The sequence below is a fragment of the Scyliorhinus torazame genome, chromosome 3 (assembly GCF_047496885.1).
Source record: "Scyliorhinus torazame isolate Kashiwa2021f chromosome 3, sScyTor2.1, whole genome shotgun sequence".
Taxonomy (NCBI): Eukaryota; Metazoa; Chordata; class Chondrichthyes; order Carcharhiniformes; family Scyliorhinidae; genus Scyliorhinus; species Scyliorhinus torazame.
In genome coordinates this window covers 223,871,202-223,890,905 of record NC_092709.1, presented here as the reverse complement: position 1 = coordinate 223,890,905, position 19,704 = coordinate 223,871,202, and the positions used below count along the sequence as shown (strand labels likewise).

At 49.5% G+C, this 19,704-nt stretch overlaps 1 protein-coding gene across 2 annotated transcripts in view; it reads right to left on the bottom strand.

The window, feature by feature from the left end:
• The window catches only part of adamts6 (ADAM metallopeptidase with thrombospondin type 1 motif, 6), a 480,737-nt gene that overhangs the window by 163,848 nt on the left and 297,185 nt on the right, over positions 1-19,704 (bottom strand). For both annotated transcript variants that reach the window (XM_072496932.1, XM_072496933.1), the window contains one exon: positions 8,522-8,663. In XM_072496932.1, coding sequence (XP_072353033.1) covers positions 8,522-8,663 — 142 coding nt within the window. The remainder of the gene's footprint in view (positions 1-8,521; positions 8,664-19,704) is intronic.

The window sequence follows — 19,704 nt, the reverse complement described above, 5'->3', positions numbered from 1 at the left end:
CAGATCCCGTCGCTGGTCACTGGTCACCCTCTGCCATTGCAGAACACACCACGGAGGGGGAGGAAAACCCTGCCCATGGTGACCATGCGCTATATAAACTGCTGAAAAGCATAGTGCGAATTCCACATCACCTTTTCAAAAGTGGTGTGTATTTTACCCTCCCTTTCCATTTAGCATTATGTCAATTTGTTGATGAAGCAAAAACCATACCATTCACTGAAAGCCTTCCATCAGTAATGTATATTTATATAGTGCCTTTAACAGTAAAATATTCCAAGGTGGTGCACATGGCATTATGAAACAAAGCATATATTGAACCATGGTTAAGCAATACTCAAAAGAACACTGCATACAGTTTTGGTCACCATATTATAAAAAGGATACGGATGCACTGGAGAGAGTGCAGAGAAGATTTGAAAGGATGATAATAGAAAGGCGTGAGTGTACATGTCAGGAGAGGATTGACAGGCTGTGTCTCTGTTCTCTTGAGAAAGCTGAGGATTGACCTACTCGAGGTCTTTAAAATTGTGAAAGGTTTTGATAGAGTGGATGCAATTTCTTGTGATTAAGAGCACAACTAGAAGCCATTGATATAAGGTAACCAATAGGGAATTCAGAAGAAACTTCTTTACACAAAGAGTGGAGAGAATGTGGAACTCACTGACGCAGGGGGTGGTTGAAGCAAATCGTGTGTATGAATTTAAGGGGAAGCTAGACAAGTAATTTAGGCAGAAGGGAATAGATGATTACGTGACAGATTTAAGGAGGAAAGACAGGAGGGGTCGAGCAAACAGAAACAGGCCAATTGGCACATGAGCTGGTTGTGCCAAATGGCCTGTTTCTGTGCAAAATATCCTTCTTAATCCTCGCAAAAAGTAACAGCAAGCCACAGAAGATATCAGGACAAATAATCAAAAGCTTAGTCAAAAATTCAGATCGTATGGAGCGATTGAGGGCGGCACGGCCATATAATAGTTAGCACTGATGCCTCACAGTGCCAGAGACCCGGGTTCAATTCCGACCTTGGGTGACTATCTGTGTGGAGTTTGCACTTTCTCCCCGTGTGTGCGTGGGTTTCCTCCGGGTGCTCCGGTTTCCTCCCACAGTCCAAAGATGTGCAGGTCAGGAGGATTGGCCATTCTAAATTGTCCCATAGTGTGCAGTTTGGGTTACGTGGTTACGGATAGAGGAGAGGGGTGGACATGGGTAGGGTGCTCTTTCGGAGGATTGGTGTAGACTTGATGGGCCGAATGGCCTCCTTATGCACTGTAGGGATTCTATGGATTTAATGGAAGAAATAGGTAGAGAGGTGGAGAGACTTAGGGAGGAAATTCCAGAGCTTGGGGTCTTGGCAGCTGAATGTACAGCCACCAATGGGGGAGCAATTAAAATCGGGATGTGCAAGAGGTCAGAATTAAGGAGAGCAGTCACGGAGGGTTGTAGGAATGGGGAAGTTTACATAGATGGAAAAGGACAAGGACATTGAGGGACTTGTAATTACAGGTGTATATTTTAATACCCCAAGGAGTCACTTAACCAGGAGCCAATCTAAGCTGGCAAACACAAGGTGATGGGGACTTAATGCGAATTAGGATACAGGTAACAGAGTTTTAGATTACCTTAAGCTTATGGAGGGTGGAAGATGGGAGGCCAGCCAGAAGTGCATTGGAATAGTCAAGTCTAAAAGTAACAGAGGTAACAAACACAAAAGAGATTCACCAGATGAGCTGAGGCAGAATCAAGTGCTGTTATAGAGATGGAAATTATCCCATAAAATACAACAGAAATTTAGCAAATGAATAAGCTAAAGTATCCAAAACTATTAAGAACTTTCGTAACCTAATTTCACCAAACTACTTTGCAAAATACGCTTGTTTCTAATTTTGTTTAATGTGGTGTACAAATGGAGCCTGAATAAGTCACACATTCCTTCCGGCTCTGCAGAAAGCACCTACTAGGAAAGTGTCCATCTTTACATCTTCCTTATAAGTAATAGTTCATTATGGAGGGTTAGAGAGGATTGCATTTATGTCCTTTTTTGTTCATGCTGTTTCTATCTCACGATGTGGAAAAGCTTTAAAAATATTCCATTTACAGCAAGGAGTTTTATTCTATGTTAAATGTGATGTGCGCCAAGCTTTTTTTCTTCAGTGATAGTTTAATTGCAGGACTGAAGCTAGAACATCGTACTATTTGTCCACAGCACCTGAAACTTTACATTTATATTTATGGTTATCCTGGCAGCCATCATTGAACTTTCAGTTATTTCTGATGGCCCAAGCCTATAAAGCTACATTGACTTGAGCACATAGATCAAAGAAGTCTGGGCTTCCTTACATGCGCACAACTTTAATTGCTGTAAAAATAAACAAATACAGTACAATCGCCAATTTTCATTCTACTGTCACTTTTTTCTTCCTTTATTGGTTTCTTTGAATCATGCAGCATTCCCTGACCAAAAGGGGAGACAATTTATTTGCAACCATCTACAAGGACACCTGCAACAACAGCAGTCAAACATTTATTCTCTGATTTGGCCTTGTTTATAAAGAAGCTAGCCCTTTGTGCTTCTGTATCATGTCAGAACATTTATTAAGATATCACTGGACAGGGAAACACTGAAAGCAAAATCCTACAACACAGTCACACATTTGAATCGGGGCTCGCATCCTCTTTTGCTTTGCCAGCTCCTCACTTAGAAGATTGAAATATGCTGCAAAATCACTTGCAAACTTACAATTGAGCAGCTGAGCATTTCTCAAGTACAAAAGCATATCTAAAAAAAAACTGCGCAGTGAAGGGGAAAGCATGGGGAGCTTAGAGATCCAACTTGCTGCATTATAGGCTGGTAGAATGCTGATTCTGACCATAATTCTTTATACAGTAAGGTTGCAGCCAAAGGATTTCTCTATCATTGTGAAACACACAACTGAGTTCAGCTACTTCTAAACAAGGAAAGAAAAGCAGAAGGATTAATCAGCCTGCACACGCTTAGCTGCTGACTGAGTGCAGGTTAGGCCCATCTCCACAGGGAAATAGGGAAAATCAGAGCTCAAATGATTGTTGTTCTGGGTGTTCAGAATGAGACCACCTCCTCTTTGGGTCAGAAGGAAGAAAGAAATGATAGAAAAATGAAAGTATGTTACATTATTGCACTGACAGGTGACGAAGGAAGAGAGTTCAGCTTAGCTAGAGAAAATATTTTCACTGTGAGAACCTTCGGGCGGAATCTTCTAGACCTGTCAACCATGTGAATCATCATGGTGGGTGGGGCCACTTCATTTGGCAGGAGACAAAAAACATCTGGGGCTGGATTCTCCGATTCTAGGGCTAGGTCCCCATGCCGGCGTTGGAACTGTGGCGTTTTATGCCAGACAAAATGGCGTAAAACAGACACCAATTCCCCGTTTTACTGGGGGCTAGCATGCCGGCAGCGTAGAGCACCTGGCTCTGGCTGCCGAAACGGCCCGGAGAATTGCATGCACACGGCCTGCAGCGGCCAGCCGTGCTACATGGCGGAGGCTGCTAGCAGACCCGGCCCGCAAAATAGTTCCCCTCCTTTGGACGGCTTGCGCCCCCCAGACCACCCTCCCACTATGCCCCACAGCATCTAATAATGTCCCTCTCTGCCCGCGGATTGGCCCTCCCCTGACTGTGGCAGTGCTGGGCTGAGTCCGCAGCTGTATGCCAAGTTCCCAGGTTCGATTCTGGCTTGGGTCACTGTCTGTGCGGAGTCTGCACGTCCTCCCAGTGTCTGCGTGGGTTTTCCTCCGGGTGCTCCGGTTTCCTCCCACAGTCCAAAGATGTGCGGGTTAGGTGAATTGGCCAATGATAAATTGCCCTTAATGTCCAAATTGCCCTTTGTGTTGGGTGGAGGTGTTGAGTTTGGGTAGGGTGCTCTTTCCAAGAGCCGGTGCAGACTCAAAGGGCCGAATGGCCTCCTTCAGCACTGTAAATTCAATGATAATCTATGATTAATCTAGGACAAAGGTTCGGCACAACATTGTGGGCCGAAGGGCCTGTTCTGTGCTGTATTTTCTATGTTCTATGTTCTATGTTCCCGACGGATGAGACCACAAGCGACCAACGCCATCGGGAGCTTGGCCGGTCAGGGGTGGATTATCGGGGGGTGGATCTCAGTCAATGTCCTGAGGCCTTCGGTGCATGGCCATTGATACGTACTCTCCGAGTACCCCGCTTTGGAGCGGGTGGAACATCGCGAAAGCGGCACCACCCCCGATTTGGTCGGGAACTGTGATTCTCCGGCCAATCGCCAAACGCGATTTCAGCGTCGGAGCCTGGGGAATCCAGCCCCTGATTCCTGATGGTGGGATAAACTGTTTGAGCCTTGCGTGATTGGTGGGCACCAGGGGACTGGAGTGTTTTAGCAGCCCCATTAGTCACATTTTGATTTGATGTTTTAAGTTTCCTTGTACTTCGCTTTATTTGAGGCAATGTTCCTTTAAGATAAACTGTTTGAATTTTATTCTCCTGACTTTCAAGGTGGTTAAAGGCGAGCCAGGATACCTGACAAACGATGTCGGAAATATAATTAGCTTGCATTTCCATCTTATGTATGCTCATTAAAAGGCCACCTTGCAGGAATTAACTTTACCCTCCAAATTAAGTGCCCCGCCAGCGTGAATTTCAAATTTTCAGATTTAAGATTGTATGTCAGTGGTGAGTTGCATCTCTTCCATAACTTGGAGGTTTGTAGATGCTGCTTTAACCCTCTTCGGGACCTCACATAACTTCACCCATATCGTGTGCCGGTAGCAAAAGCTTCACCAAGGCTGGACACGGGAGGCAGGTCAAATGGGGGAGTTGGGGTTGAGGGGAGTAGACTGGCAGAGTTAGGGTGGGCATGGTGACGGTAACAGGTGCCAGTCCAGAGGGGAGTGAAGGCATGTGGAGGTGAATTGTGATAGGGTCCAGGGTAACTGGGGGGAATGTTCAGGGCGACAAGAGGAGAGGAATGGTGAGCCTGGAATGTGACGTGCACCATTTTCCCAATCTGACTACACAGTTATTCAGTCAATAAGATCCCTCGAAGTGGGAGGAGGGTCTTTTTGGGTGGGTAGAGTTCAAAGTCAGCACAAGTGGCTGACTAAAGGGACACCCTAATAATTATGAAGCAACTGGAAATCAACCATGCTCAGCTGTGTTCTCCTCTCTATGGTGAAGGCCGCATTGCAGCAGGTTCGTTCATGACTCATGAATCTCATAACATCGAAATCCCAGAAAGGTGTGGAGCTGCCTTTCATTCTGTGCCATTGCCACCCACTGCAGTCAGAGGCAGCAATGAAGGGAGGGAGGTGGATGCTTCCTAGGCGCATGGCTGGTGTAGAGCAGCCAACTTGCGACTTCAAATCTCCATCTTCCCAAGTGAATGGTCATGGCAGATGAGGGCTCATGTGGCTTGCCTTTCTATGCTGTCCCAGCATTGGTCTCTCTATAGAGTCGTTCGGGTAGTGGAGGTAAGCAGACAAGTCTCAGAGGGAGTCTTCTTGCACCTGGCTTTCATTAACTTTGACAAACAGCAATATCTCCATGTACAATCATGTATGAATGGGAGAAATATCCAACTCTGATCCTTCAGATGTCCTATGCATGGAAGGTGTGGGGAGGGGATGCAATGTCTAGACAGAGACCAGGCAAAGAGCTTAGCACTGGCCTGTTGACTTTGAGATGGAAGGAAACCTGTAAAGGATGTGCTGACTAAATTTATCACTTCAATCCATTCACAGGTCCACTGTTGCAGGCTTCAGGCAACCCTGCCTTAAGTAATGGCTCTTGTCCAGATGAGGAGGAGGGCCCGTCACAAGTTGGCACAGGACCATCAGGAGCAAGAGCTTGAGAAGCAAGCGGCAGCGGGGCCTCAAGGTCACGAAGCTGGCGAACCGTGTCCACTGCAACGGCAAGCATTGACCCAACCATGGGTGTATCGCAGGCAATGTTCCTATCTTCAAATGTGTACAAGGCATGCTGGAGGCATCTTCAGATGTTCCAGGATGTGGTCCTTGAGCTGCCAGCTTCTCCATTACGAGCTGCAGCCGCAATGATGCTGGAATAGTAATGTGGAGCTCCTGGCTTGCAATGGGTTAATGGCTGTCTGGGTGCTCTTTAAATATGGCACCAGGACCTTCAGCCCCATGAGGTAACAATGTAGCGGGCAACCTTATGCCTGCCTCAGCACAAGATTGGCCAAACTCCTCTTGGATGCATAATTAATGAGTTGAACAGTGGAAAATCACATCCAGCGGGAATCATGTTGATTTTTCCACCCACCACGGACCTAGACTCTTGATCGGAAGATTCCTTTGTGATTGAAATTGTATCTGTAATCCATGATTGAAATGTAGTACAGAAAACGTGGTGATTTAATCTATGTGGCAATAACTTGTCTTTACATACCATCATTTGCATAGAATAAAGTGTCATCTTTAGCTGTCCATAGGGAAACAAGAGGAAAGAATTTCAAAGCAAGTGTGAAGAGATGAGGAATTATGATCAACAGTTTAGTTGTAAAATGTGTACTCTTGAAGTTGATTGAAAATTCCACTACCTATTTAATTTTGATCAGTGTAATGCCTGAACAGGAGACAACATTACAATGTGTTAAGTAATAAAGTATGAATTACCCGACATGTAAAATTGTTCCATCTTAGCGTGTGAGACAGGCATAGAATCTTAGAATTTACAGTGCAAAAGGAGGCCATTCGGCCCAATCGAGTCTGCACCGGCCCTTGGAAAAGGCACCCTACTCAAGCCCATGCTGTCACCCTATCCCCGTAACCCAATAACCCCACCTAACCTTTTTGGACACTAAGGGCAATTTAGCAAGGCCAATCCACCTAACCTGCACATCTTTGGACTGTGGGAGGAAACCAGAGCACCTGCAGGAAACTCATGCACACATGGGGAGAACGTGCAGATTACGCACAGACAGTGACCCAAGCCGGGAATTGAACCTGGGACCCTGGAGCTGTGAAGTAACTGTGCTAACCACGGTGCTACTGTGCTGTCCCAGAAGTGTACATAAGGATCTGTGAAAGTCTTATTAGTTCTCAGCACTCCCTCTTCATTCACAGGAGGAAAGATGCTAGCTTTTCCGATCAATTTTATTTCCACACATCCCATTTTAAAATTGAGAATCAGGTCGATACAATCTACTAACAAGAAGCAAACATTAACATAAAAGCATATGTCGGTCTGTGTAGTGTCAGATGTCCAGCCACCTTCATAGTTTTGAAAAATAAATCTTGGGTATTTGGGGACATAGAATACGAGTTGGTGCTTGATAGCCCACATGTATGTTGACAGTCATGACCATGCTGTGGGTGAAGATATAAAGCAGTTTCAGGTGTTTCTTCTCCACATAAGGGGTAGGAAAATAAATGAGATCTAGTCCAAGAGGCTCTCAGGTACCTGTCAACGCCTGACTCAAGAAAAGCATTGACAGAAATGTAATAATAATAATAATAATCACTTATTGCCACAAGTAGGCTTCTATGAAGTTACTGTGAAAAGCCCCTAGTCGCCACATTCCGGCGCCTGTTCAGGGAGGCCAGTACGGGAATTGAACACGAGCTGCTGGCATTGTTCTGCATTACAAGCCAGCTGTTTAGCCCACTCTGCTAAATCAGCCCCTGTGCCAAATGTGGCAGCGGGTAAGCTGCACTACCTCATCTCAGGGGTGGCACAGTGGTTAGCACTGCTGTCTCACAGTGCCAGGGATATGGATTAAATTCTGACCTCGGGTGACCGTCTGTGTGGAGTTTGCATTTTCTCCATGTGTCTGCGTGGGTTTCCTCTGGGTGCTCCTGTTTCCTTCCACAGCCCAAAGGTGCACAGGTTAGTTGGATCGGCCCCTTAGTGTCCAAACGGTTAGATGGGGTTACGAGGAAAGGATGGGGAATTGGGCCTAGTTGTGGTGCTCTTTCAGAGGGTCGGTGCAGACTCGATGGGCTGAATGGCTTCCTTCTGCACTGTAGGGTTCTATAATTCCATGATGACCTGAGTTGAAAATGAAATGAAAATCGTTTATTGTCACAAGTAGGCTTCAAATGAAGTTACTGTGAAAAGCCCCTCGTCGCCACATTCCGGCGCCTGACCGGGGAGGCTGGTACGGGAATTAAACTGCGCTGCTGACCTGCCTTGGTCTGCTTTAAAAGCCAGCGATTTAGCCCAGTGTGCTAAACCAGCCCCAGAGTTGGGGGGAAATTTATTTCACAGAACTGTTATGGCACAGAAGGTGGCCATTTGGCCCAACATGTCTGCACCTGTGTGAGTTTCATGAAGCTACTCCGCTAGTATATTAACAATAAAGTTACTGAAAAAGTCACGATGAATGCATGAGAATCATTTAAATAAAATCAGAGGCGTGCAAGGCAAAATGGGTTTGACCATTTGGATGGCACATAAGGTGCAGGGAGACCGGGAATGTGCATAACAGTGTTCGAGGATTGCTGGAAGGCATGATAGGCTGCTACTGAACAATGTTAGGAATCAGGTGTCTTACCCCATATTTACACTGGCGTGACGTGGTACCATACTGGAACCGACATTGTTCATCAGCATCATACACCTGGCCCGGTGCTATTGTTGGATAAAGAAAATCACGTTTTGGTGGTTCGTTATCCAGGCAAGTTCCACGCCCAGAACTGTTGCAAAATGAAAAATTTTATAATGTGAAAAAATTACCTATTCCAAAAAATTATTAATTATCTGTCGAGCAAATTTATAAAAGGATACACACTGGCATTTGAAGAATATTTCCTATCATCCTGGCCCCACGTATTGCCACAGATACACTCCAAACCACAATATATACACTTGTTGGGCAAAACAAAATACTGGTATAAACTAGTGTGGTAATTAAGTCACAAAGTTGCCCGAGGCACCCTCATTGATGCCAACGCAAAACATTATGATACAAGAATTATTTTATTGTTGTAACCAACAGAAACTTCAATTCGTAACATTGGAAACAAATAAAAGATTCATACATCAAATAGTATATCAGCTGGCTGCGAGTGCTCTCACCTGGTTCCATTTATGTCTATCTAATCGTAGCCAGGCAATCTCCTGCAATAGCTTCTCTTCCAGCTCCCACTTTCTACGGCCTGCTCCTCTGTCTCTCACCCATGAGCTGCCCCTTGGTGACATCATCCAAACAAATGGCGTTAACTTCCACATATGTGCTGACGAGATTTGCTCAACCTCACCATCACCTCTCTCGATTCCTTCACTGTCTCTAAATTGCTAGACTGCTTATCCGACATCCAGCACAGAATGGCCAGAAATTTCTTCTCACTAAATTCTGAAAAGATCAAAGCCATTGATCAGCACGGTGGCACAGTGGTCAGCACTGCTGCCTCACAACTCCAGGGACCAGGCTTCAATTCCGGCCTCGAGTGACTGTGTGGAGTTTGCACTTTCTCCTCGTGTCTGCCTGGGTTTCCTCCGGTTGCTCCGGTTTCCTCCCGCAATCCAAAGATGTGCAGGTTAGGTGGATTGGCCATGCTAAATTGCCCCTTAGTGTCCAAAAGGTTAGGTGGGGTCATTGGGTTATGGGGATAAGGTAGAGCATAGGGTGCTCTTTCCAAGGGCTGGTGCAGACTGCATGGGCCGAATGGCCTTCTTCTGCATTGTAAATTCTATGATTCTATGATTCCTTGCGCTGAATTACACTGAGCGCTTTGGTCCTTGCACCACAGGCGGGGTTGCCCGCTGAAGTGAACACTGACTTCCCTGCAAGTATTTAATGGCCAATTGACTGTTACTAGTTCGGAAGTGATCTTTCCTTCAGGGACAGGAAGTCCCATCTCAGAGAGGTGCGAGCCAACCAAAGGTCGGTGCTCTCCCCAATACTGGTAGCGCCAGCAGGAATGGTGGCCACAGCCGGTACTGCACTTCAACAATGAGGAGATGAACCGTAATGGATTTGAACTTTGTGAATGCCTGGAGGTTGGGAAGAGGTGTTTGAGCAGGGGTTTAAGAAGCCCGCTTAAGGGAATGAACTGGGTCATAGGCAGGTGAGCCACCCAACGTTTCCCCCCCCCCCACTGTTTGTAAAATCATGGTGGGGCAGGGATAGGTGAGCAGGCGGACTACAGCTGGCACACTGTTGATGACATGGCACCCTAATTTGTGAGTCCATCTGCCTATTTTCCTGCCCACAGGCAGCCTGGATAACTCATCCCATTGTCTTCTGTCTCTATAACCAATTCCCTCATTGGCTACAGGCTTCATACCTCTCCCTGTTAACCATCTAAAGCTGAATCAAACCGATCACAATCTTGGCGTTATAGTCGATTCTAAGATGTACTTCTGACCATGTATCCACACCTATTTCCACATCTAATATTGTTTAATATCATTATGAACATTGCCTGACTCAGTCTGCTGCTAAAACCTTGTCCACGCCTTTGTCACCTCCAGCCTTGACCTTTGCACTGAACTTCGGGTTGGCTTCCCATTTTCTACCATCTGGAAACTTGAGTTGATCCAAAACTTGACTGTTTGTGCCTAAACTCACAGCAGGTCCTGTTCAACCACCATCCATACGCTCACCGACCTACTCGCAGGTAAGTAATGCCTGCATTTTAATATTATCATCCTTGGTTTCAAATCTCTCTATGGCCTTGCTGTTCTCAACCTCTGTGACCTCCTCCAGCCCTACAACCCTCCAAGATCTTGGAGGGTGACACAGTGGTTAGCACTGCTGCCTCACAGCGCAGGGACCTGGGTTCAATTGCGGCATTGGGTGACTAGCTGTGTGAAGTTTGCACTTTCTCCCCCGTGTCTGCGTGGGCTTCCTCCGACTGCTCCGGTTTCCTCCCACAGTCCAAAGATGTGCAGGTTAGGTGGATTGGCCACGCTAAATTTCCTCTTATTGTCGAAAAGGTTAGGTGGGGTTGCAGGGGTGGGGGCCTTGGTAGGTTGCTATTTTGAGGGTGCAGACCCGATGGGCCGAATGGCCTCCTTCTGCATTGTAAAGATGCTGTGATTCTGTGATACCTGAAATCCACCAATTCTGGCCCCCTGCTCATCCCTGATTTTAATTGCTTCACCGTCGGCAGCTGATCCCTCAGCTCTGGATATCCCCCTCAAACCTCTCCACCTCCCTTTCCTAGTTTCAGACACTCCTTAAACCTTGGGCTGGATTCTCCATTCGGGAAGGTCAGGTACTTCATTTTAATAAATAATAATATCATGACGAGCCCACCAGCTATATGAAAATGTGACCCTGGCAACCTCGCCTCCGAAGAGGCTATCCGAGGCCATTACACACCAGGGAGTCCAAAGGCGAGGGGGCACCGGAGAAGGCTGGGGGAACCAGCACTTGTGGGGGAGGGGGAGGGTTGCTGCTTGTAAGTCTTTGTGGGCCTCCGTTATTTTGGTGCTCTTGGTCTCCAATGTATCTAACACTTGGTGGCGGGTAGGGTGGCCTTTGTATGGACTATGAGCATCTCGGGTCGCCTTTGCTGGGCTTTAAGCAATGGTCCCCCAAAGGGATTGCTTTTCTGGGCTGGCAACTGGAAGGGGGTGGGAGCGGGAACATCCACAGGGGGCAACTGCGAGGTCCCAAGGTGGGGTTTGGGTGATACTCCAGGTCAAATGGGCAATGTGGGGGACTCAGACATGTGGCGGTGTTAGCTCCATGAGGGCAATACGACCCTGACACAGACGAGGCTAGTCACATCCAGGAACAGCTGTAGGGCATGAGAAGTGTGGATGGGAACTGCCAATGGTCCGGGGAGGCCAGGTCATAAGAGATGTTATAATGTTATCACGGATCTGTTTCCTCCCTTTCAGTTCTTGGAGTGTGTGGATCATGTGGCCACTGGATTTGGCTGTGCTTCCGATTACAGTGGAACAGGAACGAGGGCGTCAACGTGCGGCTGTATGTGGAGAGGACCAGCGCCTTGCAGAGGGGGGGGGGTCTGTGGCAGTGTGTACAGAGCTACTGGGGGCAAGGCCACACACTGAGGTGGCTCAGTGTACAAGATGGAAAGCTCATTTGCTGCTACCCATGGGGGATTGCAGGTTAAAGTTACAGATCACGTTGAGTGTAATCTGGAGGCTTGAAAATAATCAGGTGAGCCTCGCCTGCCACAGGAGGAAACCACTCCCTAATAACATCCCCGTAATGGACGATGCTGCCAGTGATTAGCACCCACGAGTTAACAGCTCCCAAACATTGAAATCCATGGCTTGCACTCACATCTCAATAAGAGGGAGGTGACACAGGTTTAGCCCCAGTACAAGGGGCAAAGGTAACAGGGCCCAGCAGGCAGCTCTGAAATGAGAAATGTTGTGGCATCATTTAGTCCCCCAGGAAGTCAGCACACAGGCCAATCCACTGTACGCATGTTCCCCCAGTCCTCACCCTATTGGGCCACTAAGGCTATCCAAGGTAGATGTCCATCTGCCACGTGGAGTTAGGAGTGGCTCGTGTGAGGACCTGGTCATCGTGTGTGAGTGTAAGGAAGTTAAGCCCAATGGAAAGTTGCTCACGTAAGGGAATGTGCATGGGTGGATGTCCCATGTCGTGATACGGCAATGGGTCAGGACATTGACAATACTCCTCATTGCTCACGGATCTGTTTCCTCCCTTTCAGTTCTTGGAGTGTGTGGATCATGTGGCCACTGGATTTGGCTGTGCTTCCGATTACAGTGGAACAGGAACGAGGGCGTCAACGTGCGGCTGTATGTGGAGAGGACCAGCGCCTTGCAGAGGGGGGGGGGTCTGTGGCAGTGTGTACAGAGCTACTGGGGGCAAGGCCACACACTGAGGTGGCTCAGAGGCAACACTACTGGGTACAGGTGTACCGGAAGAGAACAGCATAACTTCAAGTGACGGAGATCCAGTGCTGGAGATGAGTGCTGATGTCCCGAGGGACGGTGGACCATCTGTGTCAGGCGATGCATTAGTTGGCGCCACATGGGCTGGGAGGTCACCCATTGTCTGTGGTCCTGAACGTCAGAGCTGCACTGAACCTTCATGCCAGCATCTCATTTCAGGGCTGCATGGGGGTCCTCTGTGGCATCTTCCAGTCCGCTGCACATAAGATGGCATGGTGGTTGCACTGCTGCCTCACACCACCAGGGACCCAGGTTCAACAGTGGCTGGTTTAGCACAGTGGGCAAAACAGCTGGCTTGTAATGCAAAACAAGGCAGCAGCGCGGGTTCAATTCCCGTACCGGCCTCCCCGAACAGGCGCCGGAATGTGGCGACTGGGGGCTTTTCACAGTAACTTCAGTGAAGCCTACTTGAAACAATAAGCAATTATTATTATTATTCCAGTCTCGGGTGACTGTCTGTGCGGCGTTTGCACTTTCACCCCTTTTCTGCGTGGGTTTCCTCCGGGTGTTCAGATTTCCTCCCACAGTCCAAAGATGTGCAGGTTAGGTGGGGCTACGGACATACGGTAGGGAGTGGGCCTAGGTAGGTGGGTCGGTACAGAATCAATGGGCAAAATGGTTTCCTTCTGCACTGCAGGGTTGCTATGATAAGTGCATAAAGGAGGTTGCCGATATGCTCTTTGTGAGGGCGCATAACTACATAAACTTTGATTGCGGCCAGACTAGCCAGGACGCCGGAGCCATGGGTCTTGCTCGCATAGGTGGCCTGTTCCAATTGCAGGGTCTCATTGACTGCATGCACATGGCTCTGCATTCCCCATGGTGGCATGTAGCACACGTCGTGAAATGCAAAGGATTACACTCCCACAATGAGCAGATCGTCTATGACAGTGCTCGGCGCATTATGCAGGTGTGTGCCCGGTTCCCGGGGAGTATCCACAACAGCTTCATTCTCAGATGTTCTCAGATCCTGGCCATCTTTGAAGGAGGTCAGCGGCTGAAGGGATGGCTCCTCAAGGACAAGTGGTACTTCCTCAGGAGATGGCTGATGATGTCAGTGCAGAACCCACAAACAGCCGCCAAGACTCGCTCTGATGAGGCTCAAGCTGCTACACGTGTGGAGCAGACGACAGCCATCTGCAAATGTGGTTCTTGTGCCTGGACAGGGACAGTATAGCCCCCAACGGTCTTGCGCATGATTGTTGTGTATTGCACCCTCCATAACCTGAGGCTACAACAGAGCGAGGAACTAGATAAGGAGATGGTGGACCGCCATGAGGTGGGTGTCCAGGAGGGTGAGGAGGGGAAACCCCAGAGGAGGCAGACAAAGGATGCCAGGCAATGGCCAGGGCCCGAATGGGGTGCCAGGCATAGGGTGCGCTGATAGCCTCTCGCTTTGGCGAGCACCAGGACTAGGGTAGGGAGATCTGTCCCCCCATGAGAGATATTCCTTTCTTACCTGTGTGGTGTTATTGGGAGGTCTCCTTGCAGATCGCTCTTTTCATGGGCGGGCTTGGAAACCCAATAACCAAACGGTGCAGGAGGATGATGATGACCTGCAGTAAGGACAGAGCGATGCTTTTCATGTCCCCTGCTGCCTGACAGAAACCTAAACGCGACCTGCCACTGAACAGGGTGATATGTGGGCGATAAGACACTGATTGACAGGTAGGGGTGCTGGTATGGGTCCGCACCTATGGTACAGGTGGACAGACTCTCACAAGCTTTCAGCCAATGGCTTCCTCACACTGAAAGAGCACTTCCACAGACGAAACGCCTGTGAGTTGGATGGGTTGGTGTGAGGGTGGGAGGCAGGGTGCCGTGAACAGGAATACATCAGCAGGACTGTGTCGTGGGGGGCGGGGAGGGGGGGGGTGGTAGTGGGGGAGAGGGCAACCATTGAGCTGCCATCTTCTGAGAGGAGATTGAGCACAAGCCGGCGTTGTGCTTCCAGCCTAAATGTGGGGGTTGACTGCACAAGCTGCAATGAAATGAGAATGGGGAGGCATTTTAAGGGTGCATAACATGAGTACAATAGATTAATTGGTGCTAACATAGGTGGTTAATATCTAATCATGCCTGAACTCACGTGCCCACGCTGTGACTATAATTGTTCAGCCTTCCTAACCCTACAGCTATGTCTAGCTATCTCCCCAGGATTCACAGTTGAGGATGATGCCACGCCCTGTTGCCTGAGATGACCTTGGCGGGTGTCCTCTGGAGGGCAGGAATCTTGAGGGCCCGGGCCTACTTTCAGGCAGCATGGGTGTAGCAGTGCTGCCCTTGTTGGTATGTGGGGCTGGAAGTTTGTCAGTCACAGGACAGGGGGAGCCAAGTGGGCTGGAACACCCCCCCCCCCCCCCCCCCCCCCCCTGGCTACCCCCCGAGTCTCCTGGGTGGAAAGCCCCTGGCTCTGCCACGGATTATCCTCCTCCCTAAGGGTGCACATGGGCCTTGGACTCCTCCATGAGATGGAAGGGCAGTTGGAGTGGAATGCAGAAGTCCCGCCATGTTCTGATGCTGACCCTCATGGATTCCCACAAGTTTGTGTGTCCTGCAGCTCACATCCTCAGCCACGGAGTATATGAGCTGAACCACTCAGTGAACAGGCCCCGCCATGGAGTGCCTCCTGCACCATGCTCTCCACTGCAGATGCCAGTGTTTGCCTGGTTGCCTCAGAGCGACGGCACCATCTCCTCGATGGGACTCCACCAGTTGGCCTTGCTGCCTGGGGAGGGATGCGGACATCCCCTTCCTGATTTTCGCAACTCTGCCTTTGTAGCTCCAGCAGCTCTGGGACGACTGAACACAAGGGTCTGTCATCGGCCTGGGACTCAGCAGTGTCCTGGGCTTCAGCATCCCTTCGCGTGTTAAATCCCTGAGGTCCCTGTAGGGCAGCACGGTAGCATGATGGTTAGCACAATTGCTTCACAGCTCCAGGGTCCCAGTTCGATTCCTGGCTTGGGTCACTGTCTGTGCGGAGTCTGCATGTTCTCCCCACGTGTGCGTGGGTTTCCTCTGGGTGCTCCGGTTTCCTCCCACAGTCCAAAGATGTGCAGGTTAGGTGGATTGGTCATGCTAAATTGCCCTGAGTGTCCAAATTTGCCCTTAGTGTTGGGTCGGGTTGCTGGGTTGTGGGGATGGGGTGGAGGTGTGGGCTTGGGTGGGGAGCTCTTTCAGAGGGCCGGTGCAGACACGATGGGCCGAATGGCCTCCTTCTGCACTGTAAATTCTAAATTCTATGTCTATGTGTCCCTGCTTCCGCCTGCTGTGGATCGTCAGCTGTGAAGTGATCACCAGTGAGTGACCCAGAAGCCTGCCTACTAGTTGTTCCCACTGAGGTACGAGTATCTGCACTGCTCGTGATGAAGGAGCAGCACTCTGAAAGCTTGTGATTTCAAATAAACCATAAGACTTTAACCTGGTGTTGAGACTTCTTACTGTAACATTTTTTTAAATTCCCTGTTACCTTCTGACAATGGTACTGAATTTCATTAATTTGTTTGGTTTGGAAACAAGAGACCACAGAATCCACTAATTTTGGCAGAGATGATTCTCCGATTCTGGGGCTATGCCAGCGTGGGAACGGTGGCATTTTACGTGAGAAAAACTGGCGCAAAATGGCCACCAATGCCTCGTTTTCCTGGGGGCGGGCAGGACGGCACCTTGGAGCAGCCGGTCTAAATGCCGAAACGCAGCGGCCGCGCCGTGCTACATGGCGGACGCAGCCCACGGACCCGGCCCACAAAATAGTGCCCCCCCTTTTGCAGGTTCGCCCGCCCCGGACCATGCCCACAGTGCCCCCAGCCCCGAATAATGTCCCCCCCTGTCCGCAGATCGGGCCTCCTCCGACTGTGGCGCCGCTGGACTCAGTCTGCAGCCGCCAGGCTGAGTTCCCGATGGATGAGACCATGAGAGACCCACGCCATCGTGAACTCGGCCGGTCGGGGGCAGAGCATCGGGCGGCGGGCCTCAGGCAATGTCCTGAGGCCGTCGATACGTGGCGCATATACTGCTCGAGTATGCCGCTTTGGAGGGGGCGGACCATCGCAAAAGCGGCGCCGCCCCCAATTTGGTTGTAAACATGGATTCTCCGGCCGATCGTCGAACGCGCTTTTGGCGTTGGTGATAAGACAGGTAGCTGGATTCTCCGTTCCTGAGACTATGGACGAGATTTTCTGACAGCCGACGCCGGAATCAGGAAACGTGATTGGGCGGAGAATCGGTTTTGACACCGAAATCGTGCCAGTTTCACGCCAAATCGCAATTCTCTGCTGCCTCGACAGTGCATCAATGCGGTCCGGATCGAATGGACAGTAAACGGCGTTGGCATATCATTAGCGGGCCCGGCCCGGTATTCTCCAGGGCCTCCGCGATTCCTGTTCACTTGTGCTTTTAAAAATCATGAACCTGGCATCATGGCTGTTGAGAGGGAGGAGGTAGGACATGGAGAGGCCCGGTGGTGGGCTGCCAATCCTGACACTGGCCGGGATAGGAGAGGGATCTGCCAAGGTTTGTGGGGTGGGGTGGGGGGGGGTGGGGTGGGGGTGGGGGGGGGGGGGGGGGGGGAGTGGTGATAGAACATTACAGTGCAGTACAGGCCCTTCGGCCCTCGATGTTGCGCCGACCTGTGAAACCCATCCTAAAGCCCATCTACACTATTCCCTTATTGTCCATATGTCTATCCAATGACCATTTGAATGCCCTTAGTGTTGGCGAGTCCACTACTAGTGCAGGCAGGGCATTCCATGCCCTTACCACTCTCTGAGTAAAGAACCTACCTCTGACATCTGTCCTATATCTATCTCCACTCAATTTAAAGCTATGTCCCCTCGTGCTAGACATCTCCATCCGAAGAAAAAGGCTCTCACTGTCCACCCTATCCAATCCTCTGATCATCTTCTATGCCTCAATTAAGTCACCTCTTAACCTTCTTCTCTCTAACGAAAACAGCCTCAAGTCCCTCAACCTTTCCTCATTAGATCTTCCCTCCATACCAGGCAACATTCTGGTAAATCTCCTCTGCACCCTTTCCAATGCTTCCACATCCTTCCTATAATGCTGCGACCAGAATTGCACGCAATACTCCAAATGCGGCCGCACCAGAGTTTTTTACAGCTGCAACTTGGCTCAGAAACTCAATCCCTCTACCAATAACAGCTAACACACTGTACGCCTTCTTAACAACCCTCTCAACCTGGGTGGCAACTTTCAGGGATCTATGTACATGGACACCAAGATCTCTCTGCTCATCCACACTGCCAAGAATCTTACCATTAGCCCAGTACTCTGTCTTCCTGTTATTCCTTCCAAAATGAATCACCTCACACTTTTCTGCATCAAACTCCATTTGCCACCTCTCAGCCCAGCGCTGCAGCTTATCTATGTCCCTCTGTAACTTGTAACATCCTTCCGCACTGTCCACAACTCCACCGACTTTAGTGTCACCTTCAAATTTACTCACCCATCCTTCTACGCCCTCCTCCAGGTCATTTATAAAAATGACAAACAGCAGTGGCCCCAAAACAGATCCTTGTGGTGCACCACTAGTAACTGGACTCCAGTCTGAACATTTCCCATCAACCACCAGCCTATGTCTTCTTCCAGCTAGCCAATTTCTGATCCAAACTGCTAAATCACCCTGAATCCCATGCCTCCGTATTTTCTGCAGTAGCCTACCGTGGGGAACCTTATCAAACGCTTTACTGAAATCCATATACACCACATCAACTGCTTTACCCTCATCCATCTGTTTGGTCACCTTCTCAAAGAACTCAATAAAGTTTGTGAGGCACGACCTACCCTTCACAAAACCATGCTGACTATCTCTAATCAAATTATTCCTTTCCAGATGATTACACATCCTATCTCTTATAAACTTTTCCAAGATTTTGCCCACAACAGAAGTAAGGCTCACTGGTCTATAGTTACCGGAGTTGTCTCTACTCCCCTTCTTGAACAAGGGGACAACATTTGTTATCCTCCAGTCTTCTGGCACTATTCTTGTAGACAAAGATGACTTAAAGATCAAAGCCAAAGGCTCAGCAATCTCCTCCCTAGCTTCCCAGAGAATCCTCGGATAAATCCGATCCGGCCCAGGGGACTTATCTATTTTCACACTTTCCAGAATTGCTAACACCTCCTCCTTATGAACCTTAAGCCCTTCTAGTCTAGTAGCCTGAATCTCAGTATTCTCCTCGACAACATTGTCTTTTTCCTGTGTGAAAAAGTAAGAAAAATATTCATTTAGCACCTCTCCTATCTCCTCGGACTCCAAGCACAACTTCCCACTGCTGTCCTTGACTGGCCCTACTCTTACCCTAGTCATTCGTTTATTCCTGACATATCTATAGATATGGTGATGGGGGAAAACAGGCCCGGGTGACCCCCCCCCCCGGGTCTGGGGCGGTGTCCAGGCATGGACCGCCATTGCAAAGGCCTGCAAGGCAGACATCTTGTTGTGCACCCCACTGACCACCGTGGCCCCCTGCCTCTGCAGAGTGACACCAGCCATATTGGTGTGCCCCCACCCCCATACCCCCCTACGCAATACCACCCTCCCAATCCGCCGCATCCCGTCGGTGGGGCATCTGGCGGCCCACCCAGGGCAAAGCCCTACGGGGACGCCAGACAGAGGTGGCAGAGCATACCGCTGGCAAGGGCAGCGTCAGATGATGGGCAACAGGGATGGGCGCCAGGGCCCAGGACGCCCACAAGTGCTGGGCAATGACATGGTGAAGGGTGTGGAGATGAGGGAGGGGCGACATGTGGGGGCATGGTCCGCACTACCAACCGGGGCCACCGTGTAGGCCATTGTATCCGGGTGGGCAGAGG